Genomic DNA, 19,327 nt, shown 5'->3' on the forward strand with positions numbered 1-19,327 from the left:
ACAAGTCACCGAAAAGCCTAAGAAGAGTAATAGACTCTACACTCCAATTGGGATCCCATATGTACAAATGTTCGAAATGCTCTCCGAGAGTGGCGAGATCAAACCTCTCGAACCGAGACCATTCGAATCATTGAAAAGGACAGATAGATATTACTGTCAGTATCATCACTCAGGGGGTCACACTATCGAAAACTATTTTAAATTTAAGGATTTAATTCAGAAAATGGTTGGTGAAAAGAAACTAGTCCAAGTTCCACAAGAAGAGGATGCAAGTATTAATGGAGTTTGGGACAGTGATAAAGATGACATCTACTTAAAAGACATAGTCGGATCTCCACCTTCTGTATCATACGCCATGGACGACTTTTGGGCTGAAGAAGATTCATCAATAGACGTCCTCACAAGATCCGGAAGAATGCAACCTCCCATTTCAACACAATCCATGTCAACCACACAGCAAGTTCCCATACCTATCATTGAAGACAATGATATCGTCAAGCAGTTTAAGAAAACAAAAGTTGAAATGAACGTATGGAAACTTCTGGCGACATCCCTAGAACATAGGTTGGTTGTAATGAATGCCTTGGACAAAATAGGGATAGATTCTGACACCACTCTTGAGGGGTTGGCCAACTTCCTCACGAGTGATCTTCCTAGTCCAATCAATTTGATCACCTTTTCTGACAAGGATTTACCTCCAGAAGGTGACAAACATTACAAGGCATTAAACCTCACGGTAGTTTGCAAGAGAATGAACGTCCCTATGACTCTTGTAGACAATGGATCGGCCATCAACGTCTGTCCACTTAGAACTGCGAGGATTCTAGGCATAAGGGATGAAGATTTAACTCCGTCAACACAAGGAATAAGAGCCTACGACAACACTCGTCGACAAGTTCTTGGCAAAATTACCATGAGCATAACGGCGGGAGCAATAGAACATGCTACTACTTTCCAAGTAGTAGACATTAAAGCTTCATTCAACCTACTATTGGGACGCCCTTGGCTTCATGACCTAAAGGTCGTCCCCTCATCACTCCACACACAAGTAAAAGCTATAGTTGGGGGAATTCCTATCACCATCGATGCTTCACCTATGAGGATCAAGCTAAATCCATAGAAAACCCAATAGTTAATGTGGAGCACGACAAGGATGATAAAGATTTATGGGGCTTTAACGAAGAGGTCTCCTTAATCCAGGAGGATGAAAGGACCCCTCTTTTCCATGACCCCCATTCCAACATGATTGTAAATGCTATTCTGAAGAAACAAGGACATTTTCCCGGGATGACCCTAGGAAAGAAGAAGGGAATAGCAAAACCGCTAGAGTCACCTGGCCTCCCTAAGTTAGACACTTTCGGACTTGGTTTCGAACCGTCTCGGAAAGATCTCAAGCGAGCATAGGAAAAATAAAAGGCACGTAAAGACGCTCGCACTCAAAAGAAGGCAATCCCAATGGATCATTACCCTCTTACACTTAATGGTCAATTTATAAAAGAAGGAGAGGACTATCCATGCATGAATTTCCCGAGCCATTTGTTGTAAACGGCATAAGGCAACCGGGATTTGAGATTTTCTTGGATTGTTATTTCACGGATGAAATTCCAACTCCTGTCCATAAGGAGAAAGCACCCCCATGCTTTGACTTTAACGTCATGGGACTACTATTTGGGCGAGAAAAGAATGAGCCAACTTACAAAGAGGATAACTCCACGCTCATTCAAACAATCCTAAAAAGCGAAAGCTTCGATCCCTCGAAGCTAATCACTCCAGCTGAAGGATCACTACAAGGGTGGCGTAAGACCGTCAAGGTGACTACTCCAAGTGGAAGGAAAATATCTATCACGACAGAGCAAGGACCAATGTTTGAAGAGTCGTCAGAGTCTGAGTCTCTCCCTATAGAGTCATCTAGGTCTTTAGTAGTAGCACCTTCCCCTTCTATCTCTTCTCCTAGAATAGTTAGTGATCAAGTCCCTGAGGACATATCACTCTTTGATGTAATGATCTCAGAGTACAATAATATTTCTTCTTCTCCTTATCTCTTGTGTTCTTCTCTAACCCAAGATGACGAGAATTGCTTAACTAACAATGAAAAAGACAAAGAACTTATTGAAACACTCGAAAAGAAAACACCGGTAATTGAAGAAACTGAGGCGGTTGATATCTCAAATGATTCAACCAATAAAAGAGAAGTTAAAATCGGACAAACACTTAACGAACAAGAAAGAACCGATTTAATCAACTTACTTAAAGAGTTTATCGATGTATTTGCTTGGTTATACGAAGATATGCCAGGCATTAACAGAGAAATAGCTCAACACACTATACCACTAATTCCAGGAATGAAACCTGTAAAACAAAAGTTACGTCGAATGAAACCCGACATAGCTCTTAAAATAAAAGAAGAGGTTCAAAAACAAATAACTGCATGTTTCATCAAGGTATCCAAATACCCTGAATGGGTCGCCAACGTCGTCCCAGTTCCGAAAAAAGATGGGAGGGTAAGAATGTAAGTCGACTATCGAGATCTAAATAAGACAAGTCCAAAGGACGACTTCCCTTTACCACACATCGATATTCTGGTAGATAACACGGCAAATCACGCGCTTCTCTCATTCATGGTCGGATACGCAGGTTATAATCAAATCCTCATGGAAGAAGAAGACATGGAGAACAACTTTCATAACACCATGGGGCACTTACTGCTACACGGTAATGTCATTCGGGTTGAAAAACGCGGGTGCTACTTACCAACGTGCAGCAACTGCCTTACTCCATGACATGATACATAAAGAAGTCGAAGTATATGTCGACGACATAATTGTAAAATCAAAAGACCGTCCAGGCCATCAAGTATTCTTAAGGAAATTTTTCGAAAGGCTAAGAAAATACAATATGAGGTTGAACCCATCTAAGTGTGCTTTTGGAGTCACCTCAGGCAAGCTTTTGGGTTATGTCATAAGCTCTATAGGAATAGAGATAGACCCAACCAAAATTAAAGCAATCATGTCAATGCCACCGCCCAAAACCAAGAAACAGATTCGAGGATTTATTGGCCGGTTGCAATACATAAGTAGGTTCGTATCAAAATTGACGACGATATGTGAACCAATCTTTAAAAAGCTTAAGAAGAATGTACCAGTGATATGGGATGACGAGTGTCAAAAAGCCTTTGAAAAGATCAAAGCAAATCTCGCAAATCCTCCCGTATTAGCACCAGCACTTCCCGGAATCCCTCTTAGGTTGTATTTGACAGTCACCAAAGAGACAATGGGAGCTATGCTAGCACAGGAAGTAGAAGGCAAAGAAAACGCAATCTACTATCTAAGCAAGAAGATGCTCAAATATGAAGCACGCTATACACCACTTGAGAAGTTTTCAGAGGGACCAACTGAGGCAGTAATGGCAACTTTTCAGAGGTGTGTGCTCGACGGTGCAAGATACGCATTTCTTAACTCTCTTATTTGTTTTAACTAATGCTAGTTTGCAGGTATCGGCGTTACAAGAATGATTTAGGATCGCAGAATGTTCTGAATCATTTTCCGTCCCTATCGATACTTTGACTTTTGTTTTCGAAACTTGCGTTTCTCCAAACTCAGTCAAAGTAGGGGCTTCCGTAGACACCCATTTGTGTCTCCCCAAAACCAAACCCATTGATGAGTACCTTTCACGTCGAATCATAATCGAATGAAGTGAAAGTGTGGAAAGTTTAGTGTTGCAGATAATTTTAATTTCTTTTCTCTTCTCTCTGTTTTTGAAAACCTATTTTAAGAAAACAGTCAATCCAGTTTGGTTGGTCCATGATATGGATCCAATAGTAGTGTAGTTGGATAGGGCTTGAAAAGATCTTTCCAACGATATATTATAAGCCCAATTCCGATAAATATTGAGGAAGTTATGGCCAAATTACTAAACTGGGTCTGGTTTGAGTCTTATATGCGACCCAATGATCTAGAGGAGGGCCTAATATAGATTTATCATTCCTAATGCAATTAGGAATAGTTTTTAGTCTTCTAGATTCTTCTAGAAGGTTCTTTTCAATCCTAATTCAATTAGCATTGATAAATTGACTTTTGTTGACTTTTTAGAGTTTTAATCAGAATCAAAGAACGTTTTTTGAGGAAAATACGATTTTATCCTCCTGTACGGCAATTTCTATCTGATTTTAAGAAAACGCGTGGATTTCTAAGTCAGCGCCAAACGCAGCTGTAGCGACTGACGCTACACTTGGCGCCTAATGCTAGCCTTAGCGTTTGGCGCTAACTTGGCTTTTTGCGTCAGAACTCTGTTTTTGATGTTTTATCTTTTTGGCTGATTTTCTCTATAAATAGTCTCATAAAAACACCGTTTTGATTCACCAACTCTCATCAAGATTCTCTTGATTACTCTCTCTCTCTCTCTCTCTCTCTCTTTTCTAAACTAGCTTTCTCTCAAATATAAAAATTCCGCATTCATTAGATCTAGATACACCTAGCCATATTCGAAGTTGTCTTCGCCCTAGACGTGAAAGGTTTAATTTCTAAGGGTTTGGTCCCGAATCTTTATTTCAATTATTTAATTTAATTGTTTTGTTTATTATTTTCCTTGAAGTTACTAACGCGTGTATTTTGTTATTAGAAAGAGGTACGAGGCATCCAAGTAAGTACTTTAATGGTTTTAATTAATATTATGATATAGAGATCATGCTTAGATTGTTATTTTGATTCCTAGTATCATGTCTAGGGTAACTTTAATAACAAGTATGATTAAAAGTATGATACCTTTTATGTTCTTCCTAATATTTATAATTGTTAGTATCATGTTAGGGTTAAAACTTTGATCTTTATTGTTTAGTGATATGCTAGGGTTTGTTATTAATCTTGTTAGTATCATGCCTAGGATCTTGCTATTATTATATTCCTTTAACATGATTATGCTTATGCTTATGATTATTATTATGATTATTGTTATTGTTATTATTATTATTATGTTGCTTGACATTTTTATTGTTATTGCTTGATCACACGTTTTATGCATGTTTAAAGGGAATTTTGTACTTGTAATCACGCTTATATAAGATAATTTAATAATCTTGTTTAGGGTTAATATGATTATAATTCAAGTGATCGCCAATAATAGTTTTATTTGTGCATTAAATTCAACCAACATAGATTAAACATGTTTAGGGTTAATCCTATTGATTGCATGTTAATCAGAAAGCGCACATGAATACGATCAGAATAAAGTAGAGGCCTATTATTAGGGCAGGTTCAATCTCTTTTAGGCTGGATTTGTACCTTCATCCCCGAACTACCAGTCATGGTTCAAGACCTATTGGAGTTGACGATCTCCTGGATCGTTAAGGGGTGTAACCTTCACCTCGTGGACGGTTTACAAGTTCCTAAAACTTGTTGGCGACTCTTTTGCTCTATCTTCTTTCCCTTTGGACGCCACCGTACTTAAGTGTATGATCACAGTGGGGTTCAAGCTAGGGATAATGCTTGAAATATTCCCTACAGTAATAAAACACTAGGAACGGGGATCAACAAGTAATCATGTCAATTGCAACAACGTGGAAGAGCATGCCAATCAAAGGTTGTGAGGACTAATGATAAGAGCAATCAATTAGAATCAAAGAGCTATCTCCTAATTGTTAAGCTAGGGTTCACTATGAATAACAAATCAAGAGAATCACAATCAAAACCAATCTATAATTGCAATCCCTAAGTCAATTGTTCGTGTCATTATCAATTACAATGCAATCTAGCATAATTCTCAAGGCCTAATCGAATTACACCATGAAAAATTACATTAATCACTTTAATCTCAACTATTAATCAACACAATCCCCAAGTTAATCACAAGTAATCAATTATACAAGTTTCACCCAATTCCTAGCCAACAACTACTCAAATATCATCATCTATCAACAATCAACTAAAGGAATCAAGAAACAAAAAAATATCAAAAACAATTACTCTAATCAAACATCAAACATCAAAACTAAATCAAACAATGAAATTAGACAAAGCAAATAAAGAGGAGAGAGAGTGAGAATTTTTCATTGATTGATTAAGAAGATCTTAAATACAATTGTCACCATTGAATCTTTAATCACTCAAACCACCATTGAAATCCCTCACTTTCTCTCTCTAAAACTACTCCTAAACTAACCTTAGATCTAGAGAGAGAAGCTCTCAACTAAGCTAAGAAAATGTGGTCTAAAAATTGATCCAAAATTGTTCTCTTAATTTTTACCCCAAAATGAGTATTTATACTAGAGAAATAAAACTAAGTAAAATAAGGCTAAAAAGGGAAAATATAGAAAATATAAGAAAGAAAAATAAATAGAAAAGAAAAGAAATAAAATGTAATCAAAATAAAAGGAAAAATAAATAAAAGAAGTCAAGACTTCTTTCTCGATTCTTTGGCTGCTCTTGTTTGGGAAATTATCCCCTACTTCACGCCATCAAACAAACATCAACCATCACCGTTCGATTGCCAAGATTAATCAAGATCAACGACTCAATTTGCACCCAGCTTGTGCACACGCATCAATGGGGTTGACCACCCTCATGATGAGCGCGCCGGTCTTCAATTGGAGTTTAATGTTTATGTTGCTGCTTTCGAATTGCTGATGTTGGAGGCTATAGGTGGTGAATTAGTTGAAGGCGCCAATTGCTGTTGGTGCTGCACTAAGAGGTGAGTTGTGGTGGCTGGTTGAATCGCTGCTACTTGGGTTTGTTTGCTGTTGCGGGATATTGGTGGTGATTGGAGGTGAATTGCGCGTTAATTGCGGGAGCAGGGGAAGTGCGTGAGTGAGAGTTGGCTGAAATAGGGCACGACGGCCGCGCTCGCAGTGCTGGAGCCCACGCCCGCGGGTTTGGGGCCGCGCCCGCGGTGAGCCCGCGGCCAGACCGCGGTGACTTCCTGGTCGGTTTTTGCTGTTTTGGTGAAGCAAAACCCGCGCTAGCGGCTTGTAGACCCGCGTCCGCGCGCCTACCTATGCTGCTGGGTTCGGGTGGCTGCTTTATGGGATAGACTTGTTGGCTTGATATCGTTGCAACACTTTATTGATTTTGAATCTAAGACCTCGAAACATCAAGCTTGAACATTGAAACTCCGAATATGACAATTTGGATCGTGTCTTGTCTCGAGCAATCACCTACACGGACAACTGAAAAAGGAGACAAATAAAATAAAATAAATAACATGGAAATAAATAAAGTAAAAATAAAAGAAATAAAACTAAATCTATGAATTAAGGACTAAAATCATGAAAAACTCATAAAAACTAATCAAAACTCAAAATGAGTTATTAAAATGGAAAAACAAGGAAAACTAAGAAAATTATATGAAAATATAGAAAGAAAATATAGAAAAAAGACCAAATCTTATTTTTTTTGAGCGCTATAAATGACGCTCATCACGCGACGACCCAACCATACCCTAACCCCTTAATACCCACCCTCTCCCTTCCCCACCACGAATAGCTCCCCTCCCTTGAGATGCGATGCTGTGCGTGAATGCTAGTGCGAGCGTTGCTAAGCTGCAATGATACTTGGTGTTGTGCGTGGCTGCTGTGATGTTTAGAAGCTAATTGGTGCGTTGGGAGGGGAGCTCGGGCGGCGGTAATGGTCGTGGGCGTAGGGTTAGGGGAAAGGGAAAGGGTGGGGCGACTGACGGTGGAGATGGTGAAGCCAGGTGCCGTTGTGGCCGCTCGCCGGGGCGAGGGATGGATGAGGCTACTGTTGGTGGTGGAGGTGTTTTTGTTTTTTGTTTTTTTTTTTTGGTTTTTGTTTTTACTTATTTTTAAATTAGTTTTTTTTATTACTCTTAGAAAATATTAGTTTTAAAATTTTTAGTTAAATGTTAATTAGTAATTAATTATCTTTTCTTAAAACAAAAAATAAAAAATATAATAGAAATTTATTTTTGACCAATCTGTTAGTGACATGTGTAAATTAAATCTACATAAAAAAAAAAATTACCTATTCAACAGGTTGAAGGTGATTTGGGATCATTAGAAATAAATTCACATAAAATTTCAGTTTATTAAAAAATAATGAAAAATTGAGACTATTTTAGGCGAATCGAACAAAGTTGGGATTATTCTTACTAATTTTTCCTAAGTTTTAACAATAGGTTTATAATTTTTTTGTTTAAAAAGAAAAAAGAAAAGCGACAAGTCGACAACCCAGTATATATACGTAAAGAGGAGGAAAACAAGGCAGTAGAACAAGAAGCCGGTAAAGCAGACAGCATAGACTGAGAAGAATGGAGAACCAGAGTGGTGAGAAGACTGAGGATGAACTCCGCAAAGAACTTGAAGCTCTTCAACGACAACAACGCGAGGTCTTTCTCTTTCTTCTCTTTCTCTCTCCTCTATTTTTCCATCTTCTTCAATTCAATCCTACTTTCTTCAACAGATTACTGAGCGTATTAGAGATCCAAGAGGACTTCGTCGTGGCGGATTCTCAGGCAATGCTCAAAGGAACAATCTTCCTAATCAACGTCCTTTCACTCGACCTGTATGTTCTTCAATCTTGATTTTTTTGGATTATGTTTTCTGCAATTATTTGTTGAATCAATTAAGGGATTATTTATTTATTTATTTATTTTGGTTGTTTTAGGGTGAAAGGTTTAATTCAAAGGACGAGCCTCCTCCGAAGCGGCGATTGAGTTCTGCAGTTGTTAAGGTTGGGTTCTTTTTTATGTTTTGTGGTGTCTTTTTTTAGTGTGCCCTAATTTTGTAGCATGTGAAACTTTAATTGGGTTTTACTGTGTGTTTGAATTATGCTGTTGCGGTGGTTCGATGGGTGGATTGTGATTAGTTGATGGGAAATTCAAAAATGGTAATTTGTATGAGTAACAAGCTGAAAATTCCCAACATGGAGATAATTAGCATGTGTTTTGGCATAACTTTCTAGATTAATACTCAATATAATGCTTAGCGTTGGTTAGTTGGGTTATATATATCATAACCATGTACAATTATATGCTGTGTAATGTCATACGGTCACTAGTTTGACTGGAATGTGGAATATGTGTTAGTTTTAATATTGGAAATGTTTGATGGGTGAGTTGTAGTACATAATATAACATTAGGGTTGTTTTTTGTTTGAAAAATGGTTGTTGTTTGAATTGTTGCTTGGGGAATGTTTGATGGCTGAAATTTGTTGAACTGAAGGTGGAAGATGGAGAGGTTGTTGAAGAAGAAATCGCAGTCCGTTACATGCAAAGTGAGGATCCTGTTCCTGGTGTTTCTGGTCCAATGGCAAAGAATGATCAAAGGTCTTCAGTTTCACAGCAAAATCGTCCATTTTCTGGAAAAATCGGCAATCAACAAGTGGATAATGTCAGTAAATTGCTTTTGTTTGTTTTGGAGTTGTTATATTGCTGAACAGTTTATGACATCTTACAATTTGCATAATAGGGGCTTGATCATCAAGTTAAGGAGGTTCCAAGAGTGTTGCCAAAAGATGAGGATCCAAGGTTGGTTAATAGGAATCGAAGGATGCTAGGTCAACTTTTGGGGACCCTGGAGGTATGGTATAATTCCTGGGGTGGGTGAGGAGGGTGTGTATGTGTGTAAGATATAATTCAAACTTTGCTGTGAAGACAATTTCCAAAGCTACAGCTTTATTATTGTTATTGAGTTACCTTGCTGCCTGCATTAGTAGCTGTTTTTGTTTGCACACTTCTTATGATGCCTTCTCTAAGACACTTCAGTTTTCTCTTTAATATTAAGTTACTTAAATCCACAGTCAACCATCAACCAATTAAACAAAAATCCTTTAATGATATAAATATGAGAACTATTAAGAAATCAAAGCACTTTTGAGTTGAAGACCTTGAAGTGATTATGTATTTATGTGAAGTGGAGAATGACCATATGATTCTTGATATTGTAATACATTATTTTAACATGGGTTGCTTACCCGGTCAAAAAGAATAAAAAATAAAATAAAAAATGTGTTGCTTACAGAAGTAAAAACCATATTAGAGGAATGCCTGTAGGATAATGATGATGTATCAAGATAATTAATTATATAATAAAGACCATGAAGATTTGAGGAACGAGTATACAACGAGGATAAGATAGGATAAAAGATATGAATATAGGTTGTATAAAATGTCTTCAGCATGGCTAGTCAAAGTTTAATTATACTACGTATAAGTGTATAACTTTCATGGTTTCCTATAGCACATGTACTCTTATAAAAAAGATGCAACCACTATAGTTTTGTTATTTTCTGCTCTTTTTTTCCTTTTATTAAATATAATCTATATTTGCTGAATTTATTTTCATTTTAAAACTTAATTTTCTAGACTTAACTTGCTTTTGCTAGACTAAGGGCCTGTTCTCTTCCGTTGAAATTCAGTTCAGCTCAGTTCAGTTCAGCTCTTAATTTACGTCTAATGATATTGCTAATGATATAAAGCCAAATTTCATTCTTTTAAACTCTTATTACAACGACGATGACGACGACGACGACGACGACAACAACAATAATAATAATAATAATAATAATAATAATAATAATATTAACAATAATAATAATAATAATAATAATAATAATAATAATAATAATAATAATAATAATAATCAATAAGTAATAAATAATAATAATAATCATCAATAAATAATAATAATAATAACAATAATAATTGAAATAATAATACTAATAATAATAATCAATAAATAATAATAATAATCATCAATAAATAATAATAATAATAACAATAATAATAATAATAAATAAATAAATAAATAATAATAATAATAATCAAAATTAATAATAATAATAATAATAATATTATTATTATTATTATTATTAATAATAATATGTACATTTGTATATACACATATGTATAGTAATAAATAATCAATAAATAATTAAAAATCACTAATCCGTAGTTAGAAATCACTAATTAATAAGTTCAGCTCAGCTGAGTTCAGTCAATCGGAACAGGCCCTAAGTTGTACTTACTCTGTGCTTGAATGCTTGCAATTCTTGAATGGACAAAAAGCAATGATGGAGAGAAATAGTGGTTTTGGCCATTACGCCAAGATTACCTAGGTGCTAAAGATGTGAGATAGATAGAGAGCGGGAGTTAGAGAGGTCTTAGGTGAAAGGGAAATTAGTTCTCAAAAACCTTCTATTCATACGGAAAAGAAGGGAAGAAGCATAAGAATTACCAACTATTTTACATTGCTTTTAATTTTTGATTTGAAGACCTAGTTAGTAACACCATTGATTGAATGAAGTGGTCTAAAAAGTCCCAAAATTGAAGCGAGAAAGCTAAAAAGAAAAGTGTCCACCAAAGCATAAATATAATCGTTGTTAAAGAGTGTCCACTAAAGATAAATATAATCATTGTTAAAGATTTCCATGATGGTCTTTCTTTGATGAGAGAGAGAGAGATCATTGTTAAAGATTTCCATGATGGTCTTTCTTTGAAGAGAGAGAGAGAGAGAGAGAGAGAGGGGGTTATTTTTGAAAAATTAGTATCTTTATGGTTTGTTTGTAATTTAAACTAGGGTTTTCTTACTTGGTACCCTTGAGTTTTTGAGTTTTCTACCTTGTACCCTCCTAAATTCAAATTTTTACAAGGTGACCTTGAGTTATTAGTTTTTTTTAACATTACACTTGAGTTTTTGGGTTTTTCTATATGGTACCCTTGAGTTGTAAAATAAATGACTAAAAATTAATTTGACTCAAACCAACAGTATCTAAACGACTTATTTAGCACCCTCAAAGACACAACTAGCATGTTTATTGCAAAAAAAGGGCTAACAACTTGAGTCCCCCTCTAAAACAAGCTCTTTTAAGTAGGAGCAAAAAAAGTTCTTATTTTCCATCTCAAACAATCATACAAAAGTTCCACTAAATAGCGAATAGTGAAGATGGTGTCGGTTTGAGTCAAATTAAATTATAGTCATTTATTTTACAACTCAAGGGTACCATGTAGAAAAATTCCAAAACTCAAGGGCACCTTGTAGAACTTTGGATTTAGAAGGGTACAATGTAGAAAACCTAATAACTCACAGATACCATTTAGAAAAACTCTTCAAAATATTTTACATGTGTAGGCTAGGTGGAATTTTTTTGAGTACGCTACTTGAAAATTGACTTTTGTGCTGCAATAAATAAATAAATAATAAAAAAAAAACTAATTGTTGCGAATGAAACAATATCCATGATATAAGAAGATTGAACCATTTTATGATTAAGAGTACCGTTTCCTATTTGATCCCTTTGAATTCTACTAATCTTACGGTTGATAATAAACATTAAAATGGACTTACCAATGAGAATAAAAATATTTGGTGTTTACCAATGAGTAAAGTACAAAGTAGGTACTTACCAATGAGAATTTTCCGTATACTTATCTCAATCAATCGAATCCTTAGTTCCACTTTAAAAATTTCAAGAGGATAGAGACCAAGTGTATATTTCAAATTCAAATACGATAATGATAAGTTATTAGTGAACGCTAATTAATTTTAATGCACTTTAAAATACAATATGCTGTATGCATGATGAAGCTTTTACTCTAGTAAACCGTTTAGTTTTAAGATGTATCTACGGATCTACCCATAGTTTTTGGTCTAGTTAAGTTTTGTATCTCAAAACCTCAAGGTTGTGCGAACAAAATTTACCATAGGCACTTTGTAGGCAGAGTTTACCCCTAATCTCAAGCAGCCTGACTTACATAGCCATTCTAGTCCAATAGAACGCCGTCTCATTACTAAAATATAAATTTAATATTGTAAAGATGCAGTACTATATTAAATGTACAGAGACTTCTTGACTTGAGAAATTGTATCATCAATAGAATGGCTTATGACTTGCTAACCATTGCCTCCCCCTGTTATGCCATTTTTTGGTGTGTTTGCTGCTTGCTCTTACAGCATTTTGAAATTCTTTCAAGAACGTCTGTGTAGCCTTACCAAGGCAAGAAGTTCCCTGCTGTTTACAATGTTTTATTTGTAACGGCCGATTATTTTTTTCATTTTATGTCTCCTAGCAGTGGGTGTTTGTACTGCTTGCTTATATAGCTATGTATACTAAACTAACGTTGTTCGAGTTTATTTGTTTATCACTGTAGTTTCTGTAAAATCAAATTCATGATTTGTTTAGCAATAGAGTAGCCTCTCCTATGCAAGGAACATGCAAAATTTCTTCTGATTTATATAACACAGAAGATCCTCAAGAACACTCACGTTGTTGGTTTTCAGGATCATTTTCTTTCATAGTTTTTTTGTTCCTTTCGGTGTTGATCTAAGCTTACTATGTTTCGTCAGCTGATTTATTAGAGGTATTGTTGTATGGTATGTACCAGATTTGACATTAATGCTATAAATTGCCATAGGTTTCTTACTATGGTCAATGTAGTTAGTGGGATTTATAGACCTAAGTGCCTAAAGTTACATCAGTTTTTTATAGGGTGAAAGATCTGAATGTTTTTTTTTTTTTTTTTTTTTTTTATTTATTTATTTTTTTTATTCATTTGAAAAGGTGATCTGTAATGTGTTCTAAAAATTAACTATTCTTTGTTTATGATTGTAAAGTGTCCCTGTTGTATTTTTTTATAGTAAATATTTGACTGACAAGGTATCTATCACATCGTCTTAGTTTACATTTTAGAGATTAGATTCCCAATCTGCTTGAATTGGATGCTTTTGTTCATCTACTTGTTTTCAAAATTTGATTAATTTATTTATTTTGATGGTCCTCACTTAGATATGTTGATTGGAGTTTAAATTTAACTCTCCATTTTATCTTGTTTTCAGAAATTTAAGAAGGAAGACATGAAGCTTTCAGGGACCGAGGCATACATGCGAAGATCAGATTCCTTGCAAAGAGTGAGGAACTTTCTTTCTCAAAACCTTTTCATATAATGTGAATAGACCCATTTTTTCATTAGTTACTGGCCGAAATTTCACCCATATTGGAACTTAACATTTTACTTGTTTATTGCTTCTTGATTAGAGAAAAAAGATACTATGGACAAGTTTTATTTTGTCTACGTTACTCCTTATTCTGCAAGTAATAGGTAGTTGTTACTCAAATGGAATTTTAGTTACATTAAACTTGTTTGTTTCTAGTTAATTGGGCAAGTAAGTTTAAATGAACAATGGAACAAGTATCTTTACAGTGAGTGACTGAATTTTTTTTTGTTTTGTGAATGTTGTTCTTTGTTTTTTATATAATAGTATTTTGTCTATATATGCAATAAACCACTAGCTTATAATTTAACGGCACTTTTATGAAAGTTCTTACTGATAGAAACAATTTTTTTTCCTACTAGGCGGAGCAAAAGGCACGCGAAGAAAGTGAAAGGCTGCGACAACAGGAGCGTGAAAAAATTGCTGAAAATAGGAAGCGTGATTTGGTATGTTGAGCTGGAGATGCGTGGGTTTTGCTGCTCTTGTTAATTGTCTAGCCTTTTGTCATATCCCTTATGTTACTCAATGTTTCTTTGGTCAGGTACTCAGGGCTCGTGTAGCTGCCAAGACTGAAGAGAAGAAGATGGAATTGCTATTTCTTCAATGGAGCGAGCACCATAAGAAGCTTACAAATTATTTAAGGTACTTTTTTTGGGTAGTAATTTATGGTACCTTTTAATATAGCTTTAATGAATTGTTCATTGAAATTTCTAATTTTTCTTATCCTTTGATTGTGCTGCAGGTTAATTTTAATTTAGGTCCAAAAAGAGTCCATATTGACAATTTTATTGACCAAAGATAAGTTTCAATTAATGTGCATGCCGTTCAAGCAAGGATGTCTTGATTTTATTCCTGGTGTGGCATGTGAGATTAGGTAATAATTTTGGTCGAAAGTTTCTTTTCTATTGCTGATTAGAAAGTATTTGTGCCCTTTTTTTTTGCTGTTTTCTTGGTGACTCAGGACAAAAGCGGAGCCCCCCATTTATTACATGCCAGCCAAGCCTATTGACGAAAATTCAGCATTAAATGATGAAAAGAAAGAACAGGTGATAGTCTGATATTCATTTTGCAATTGGCATTCCCTTCTAATCCGACTTTGGAGATTTACTTAGAAAATTGGATATCTTATATATCATACATACAAGTGAAAAACTGTAAATTAAATTTTGATGCCATTTTGGTTTATGATTGCATTAGCTGTCATATTCAGAACTTGATACAGTCTACTATTTGTTTCTGTTAAGGTTTAAAAGCTAGGCTTGTGTCACAGCAAAGTAATTTGATCTCCTACCATAGTAATTAGTCTGCTGATTTATGTGAAAACATGTATTTTGCACTTTGCATATTGGGAGCTTTTATTCATTGTTGTTCTTGATGGAATTTCAGGCATTTCTGGAATGGAAGGTTGCCAGGAGAGAGGAGCTTTCTGCATATCAGAAAGAAGTTCATGATCAGTATATTGCAAACGTTGAAAGGGATCTCGAAAGGTGGTTGACTGCTAGAAAATCAAGAAATGCAAACAATGATGCAAACTTGCAGGAAACCATGGACAAAGAGTTGGAAACACATAGGCTGGAACATGGGCCTAAGGCACGGAAAATACCAGATGCCAATAATGAAGATGAAGAGGAGGTTGAAGATATAAACGTTGGCGAGGATGATATGATGGATGATATCCTTGACCTTGATGAGACTGAGAGAGTTGATGAACAGAACAAGCGTGATGAGGACGATGGTAATCCTTCTTTAAGCGTTGTGGAGTAGGGGAATTAGAGGCATAACGTTCTAAACTGATTTTTGTTTGGCTTGTTTGCTCTTAGCTTATTTTTGCAGCCATGATGTCTTTGGATTGTTACCCTTTCTAGTCAATCGAATACTTGATGCTTGTTTGTGGACATTCCATTTAAACCGAACTGGTTCTCTCTCTGAAGGCTAGACTGCTAGAGTTGTGCATTACCTGTACAAGTTATACTAAGGGGTGTTTGGTATAGAAAATTTTGATGTAGGGAGAAAGTAAATAGGACAAGTCTACTTGTATAACTTAAGGAGGAAGTACTAATATAGTGGTGTTATGCATTTGCAAATGCATAACAAATACAAAAATATTAAAAGTTACATGGAAAAGTGAGAAAGGAACTTAGTTTTAAAAAGCACGAGGTGCAAAGCCGCAAATGGCAAAGCACGCCTTTTGGTCAGGTTGGTCACGTGTTAACAGTAAGGACTCGGGAGGAGAAGACTTTTGTTATCAATTAATAAGAAAAAAAAAACTGAAATATTAATAATTTAGAAAAATAAAATCTTTACCTTGTAAGTGGGTAGATGACGCAGAGGAGAAAGTAAGTAGAAAAAGAAAAAGAAAACGAAGCATAGATCGAAGAGAGAGAATAGAAGGGAAAAAAAACGAATAGAAGGAAAAAAAAAAATCAACGTGGGTTGCTACATAGGTGTCGGCCGCTGATATCTGTTGCCGGAAACCATCAGGGAATGATCTTCGGCAAAGTCTACTGTAGTAGAACCCACCAATTTTCCAATTGTAAAGCAACACGTAAATTAGGGTTTTTAAATTTGGGGTCAAATTGAAGTGATTTTGTTCAATTACCAAGGGGCTTTTGCTCGAATTATCACTCTAAAGAATGGGTAAGCTTCAATTTGGAAAACAAATGTTTTTTTGTTTTTGTTTTTTTTTTTTTTTTTTACAAAAATTAATCCAAATCCCCTTTTCTCAAGCCTTTATAAACACAAGGAGGCTCAGGTGTTGCGCGTTACGCTGTGGTCGAGGCGGTTTGAGGAGGCACACACCTTTTGGAATGCGCGACGCCTAGGAAGGTCGAGACGTTTTGGCCTGCGCCTTGCGTCGCTTGGTGCCTCAACAACACCTAGGCGTGCTTTTTTAAAATTAAGGAAAGGAAGAAAGAGAAAGATGTATGGGACCACTTCTACTTTTACCACTGAAAGTTTATATAATACCGTTAGTTATTTAGTGATACTATATATGCACGTAGTTAGTACCACTGAATGCATATATAGTACCACCGAATGCATATATAGTACCATTGAATGCATACCACTGAAATATTCAATGGCACTATTTAATCACCCTATGATACTGTTAAACTGTGACTCGAAATCTAGTAGGGCTGACTTTGAACGCTTATATCTCTCAAATTACAACTGATTTTGAGAGGATTCAAGTTGGAGGTGATAGCTTGTTTCAAGGGCTTTCCAACGATAGGTCTTATGCCCAATTCCGATAAGAAACGAGAAAGTTATGACCGTTTTACGAAAACTTGACGAAGCTTGAAATTTGTAACGAGGCTGCGAGCTATAGCTCGGCCCTATGAGGACTTGCGGCAGGCATGAGCTAGCTGCCGAGCTATAGCTCGGTAGTTAGGTTATTCTAGCATAATTTATAGAATATATCCTAAAATTATATCTTTTCTATCACGGCTATTTGAGTATACTTGGGGAACAATCTTAGGTTTTTATTAGGGTTTCCTTGTGTTATAAAAGGACCCTTTAGTTGATCATTTAGTTCATACCTTTTTTTTTGAGCCATTAGATTTAGGACTCCTTGTATTATTCTCTTGTTTCTTTCTCCATTATAGTGAAGAAACTCTCGAATCCCCCACCCGTGGATGTAGGTCTATTTTGACCGAACCACGTAAATCCTTGTGTTCTTTATTTATCTTCTTTATTGCTTTTCTCAATTATTATTTTTCATTGATTTGTTCCGCATTAATCAAACACAATTACACCCTTATTTCCTAACATGTGGTATCTAGAGCTAAGGTTTTAAGGTCTTAAGGTCTAGGTGTTTATAGATTAGTTTGATTAAACTATGCCAATGAAATTTGACATTGAGAAATTTGATAGGCAATTGAATTTTGGCCTATGGCAATTGAAGATGAAAGTCATCTTGGTTCAAAGCTGTTACAAGGCTCTTGAAGGTGTATCCAAAAAGCTTTCGGGCATGACGGTAGATACGTGGGAGGAGATCGATTTGAAGGCTCTTTCGGCAATTCAATTATGTCTCTCTGATGATGTTTTGAGAGAGGTTTCCAAGGAGACGACTTCTGCGGGTTTGTGGTTGAAGTTGAAGTCACTTTATATGACAAAGAGCGTGACCAACCGTCTACTACTCAAATCTAGACTTCATGATCTTCGTCTAGAAGAAGGTAAACCACTTAAGTCTTATTTAGATGAATTCTTCTCTATTATTATAGATTTGCAAAACATCGATGTTGAGATCGATGATGAGGATATGGCTATTAGGTTGTTGTGTTCTTTACCCCCTACGTATAAGCATTTTCGAGATACTTTATTGAATGGTAGAGATGATTTGAGTTTGGAGGATGTTAAGGATTCCTTAACCTAGAGAGATTTAATTGACAATAAGTTTAAATCTAATAATCCTACTCAAAATAATGCTTTAGTTGCTCATGGTGGTAATAAGAATTTTGGTAAAGGAAAAGTTTGTAACTATTGTCATGTGAAGGGTCATATCGAGTGTTGGAAATTAAAGAAGAAGAATGAGGAGAAGTCCAATGAGGAAAAATCCGCAAATATGGCCAACAATGATGATGATTATGATTATGCACTTTAGGGTTACAAGCTTTGGGGTTGCGGTTTCTACGATCTCTTCATGATAAGTTCCCCTTTGAGATCTCTTGGTAAAACGAGAAACCGTGTGGATTTTTGGTATGGAGTCTATGATAGATTGTTTTTTTATTTTTGTTTCTAATAAAGTAGCAATCTTGGTTATGCATTAGATTTTGTTCTAGTTATGCTATTTCTTATCTCAAATTTGGCACTTTTGTGATTTATTAAGTACAATTGCAATTTAGAAATTCTTGATGTAATTTTTATTTTTCTAGAATTGCTTAAGTCTTTTTTTAGTTTGATTTTTTTTGAGATGAAGAACTGTTTGAAGAGAGTTTGGTGAATTTTGATAAGCATGCTTGGCATCAGGACATTATACTCTCAATCTAGGCCATGTGATGGTTTTTTGTACGGAATTTTGTGTTCGGAGACACACCGGTTCACAAGTTATGGAAGATGTCCGTTTGGTGATAGCCTAATGTGAGTAGGCTTATGGAGTTTTGTTTAAGGTGGAGGTTTTATGTTTTATTGTGAGCATTACTTCTTGGTTTTTGGTTCAAGGTGGAGTTACCTTGTTTTTTGGTCGATTTCAAGTCAAGGTGGAGATTGTTAAACTGTGACTCGAAATCTAGTAGGGCTGACTTTGAACGCTTATATCTCTCAAACTACAACTAATTTTGAGGGGATTCAAGTTGGAGGTGATAGCTTGGTTCAAGGGCTTTCCAGCGATAGGTCATATGCCCAATTATGATAAGAAACGAGAAAGTTATGACCGTTTTACGAAAACCTGAC

The 19,327-nt window shown here is 35.6% G+C and overlaps 1 protein-coding gene across 1 annotated transcript; it reads left to right on the forward strand.

The window, feature by feature from the left end:
- Positions 1-8,191: 8,191 nt before the first annotated feature.
- Positions 8,192-15,931, forward strand: LOC110724213 (pinin-like). The gene is made up of 10 exons (XM_021903624.1): positions 8,192-8,334; positions 8,409-8,510; positions 8,613-8,678; positions 9,170-9,337; positions 9,416-9,526; positions 13,781-13,852; positions 14,299-14,382; positions 14,478-14,578; positions 14,898-14,982; positions 15,323-15,931. Exons 1-10 carry the CDS (start codon positions 8,257-8,259, stop codon positions 15,698-15,700), a joined length of 1,245 nt encoding a protein of 414 aa, XP_021759316.1. The 5' UTR covers positions 8,192-8,256; the 3' UTR covers positions 15,701-15,931.
- The last annotated feature ends 3,396 nt before the right edge of the window (positions 15,932-19,327 follow it).

The sequence above is a fragment of the Chenopodium quinoa genome, unplaced genomic scaffold, assembly GCF_001683475.1.
Source record: "Chenopodium quinoa cultivar QQ74 unplaced genomic scaffold, ASM168347v1, whole genome shotgun sequence".
NCBI lineage: Eukaryota > Viridiplantae > Streptophyta > Magnoliopsida > Caryophyllales > Amaranthaceae > Chenopodium > Chenopodium quinoa.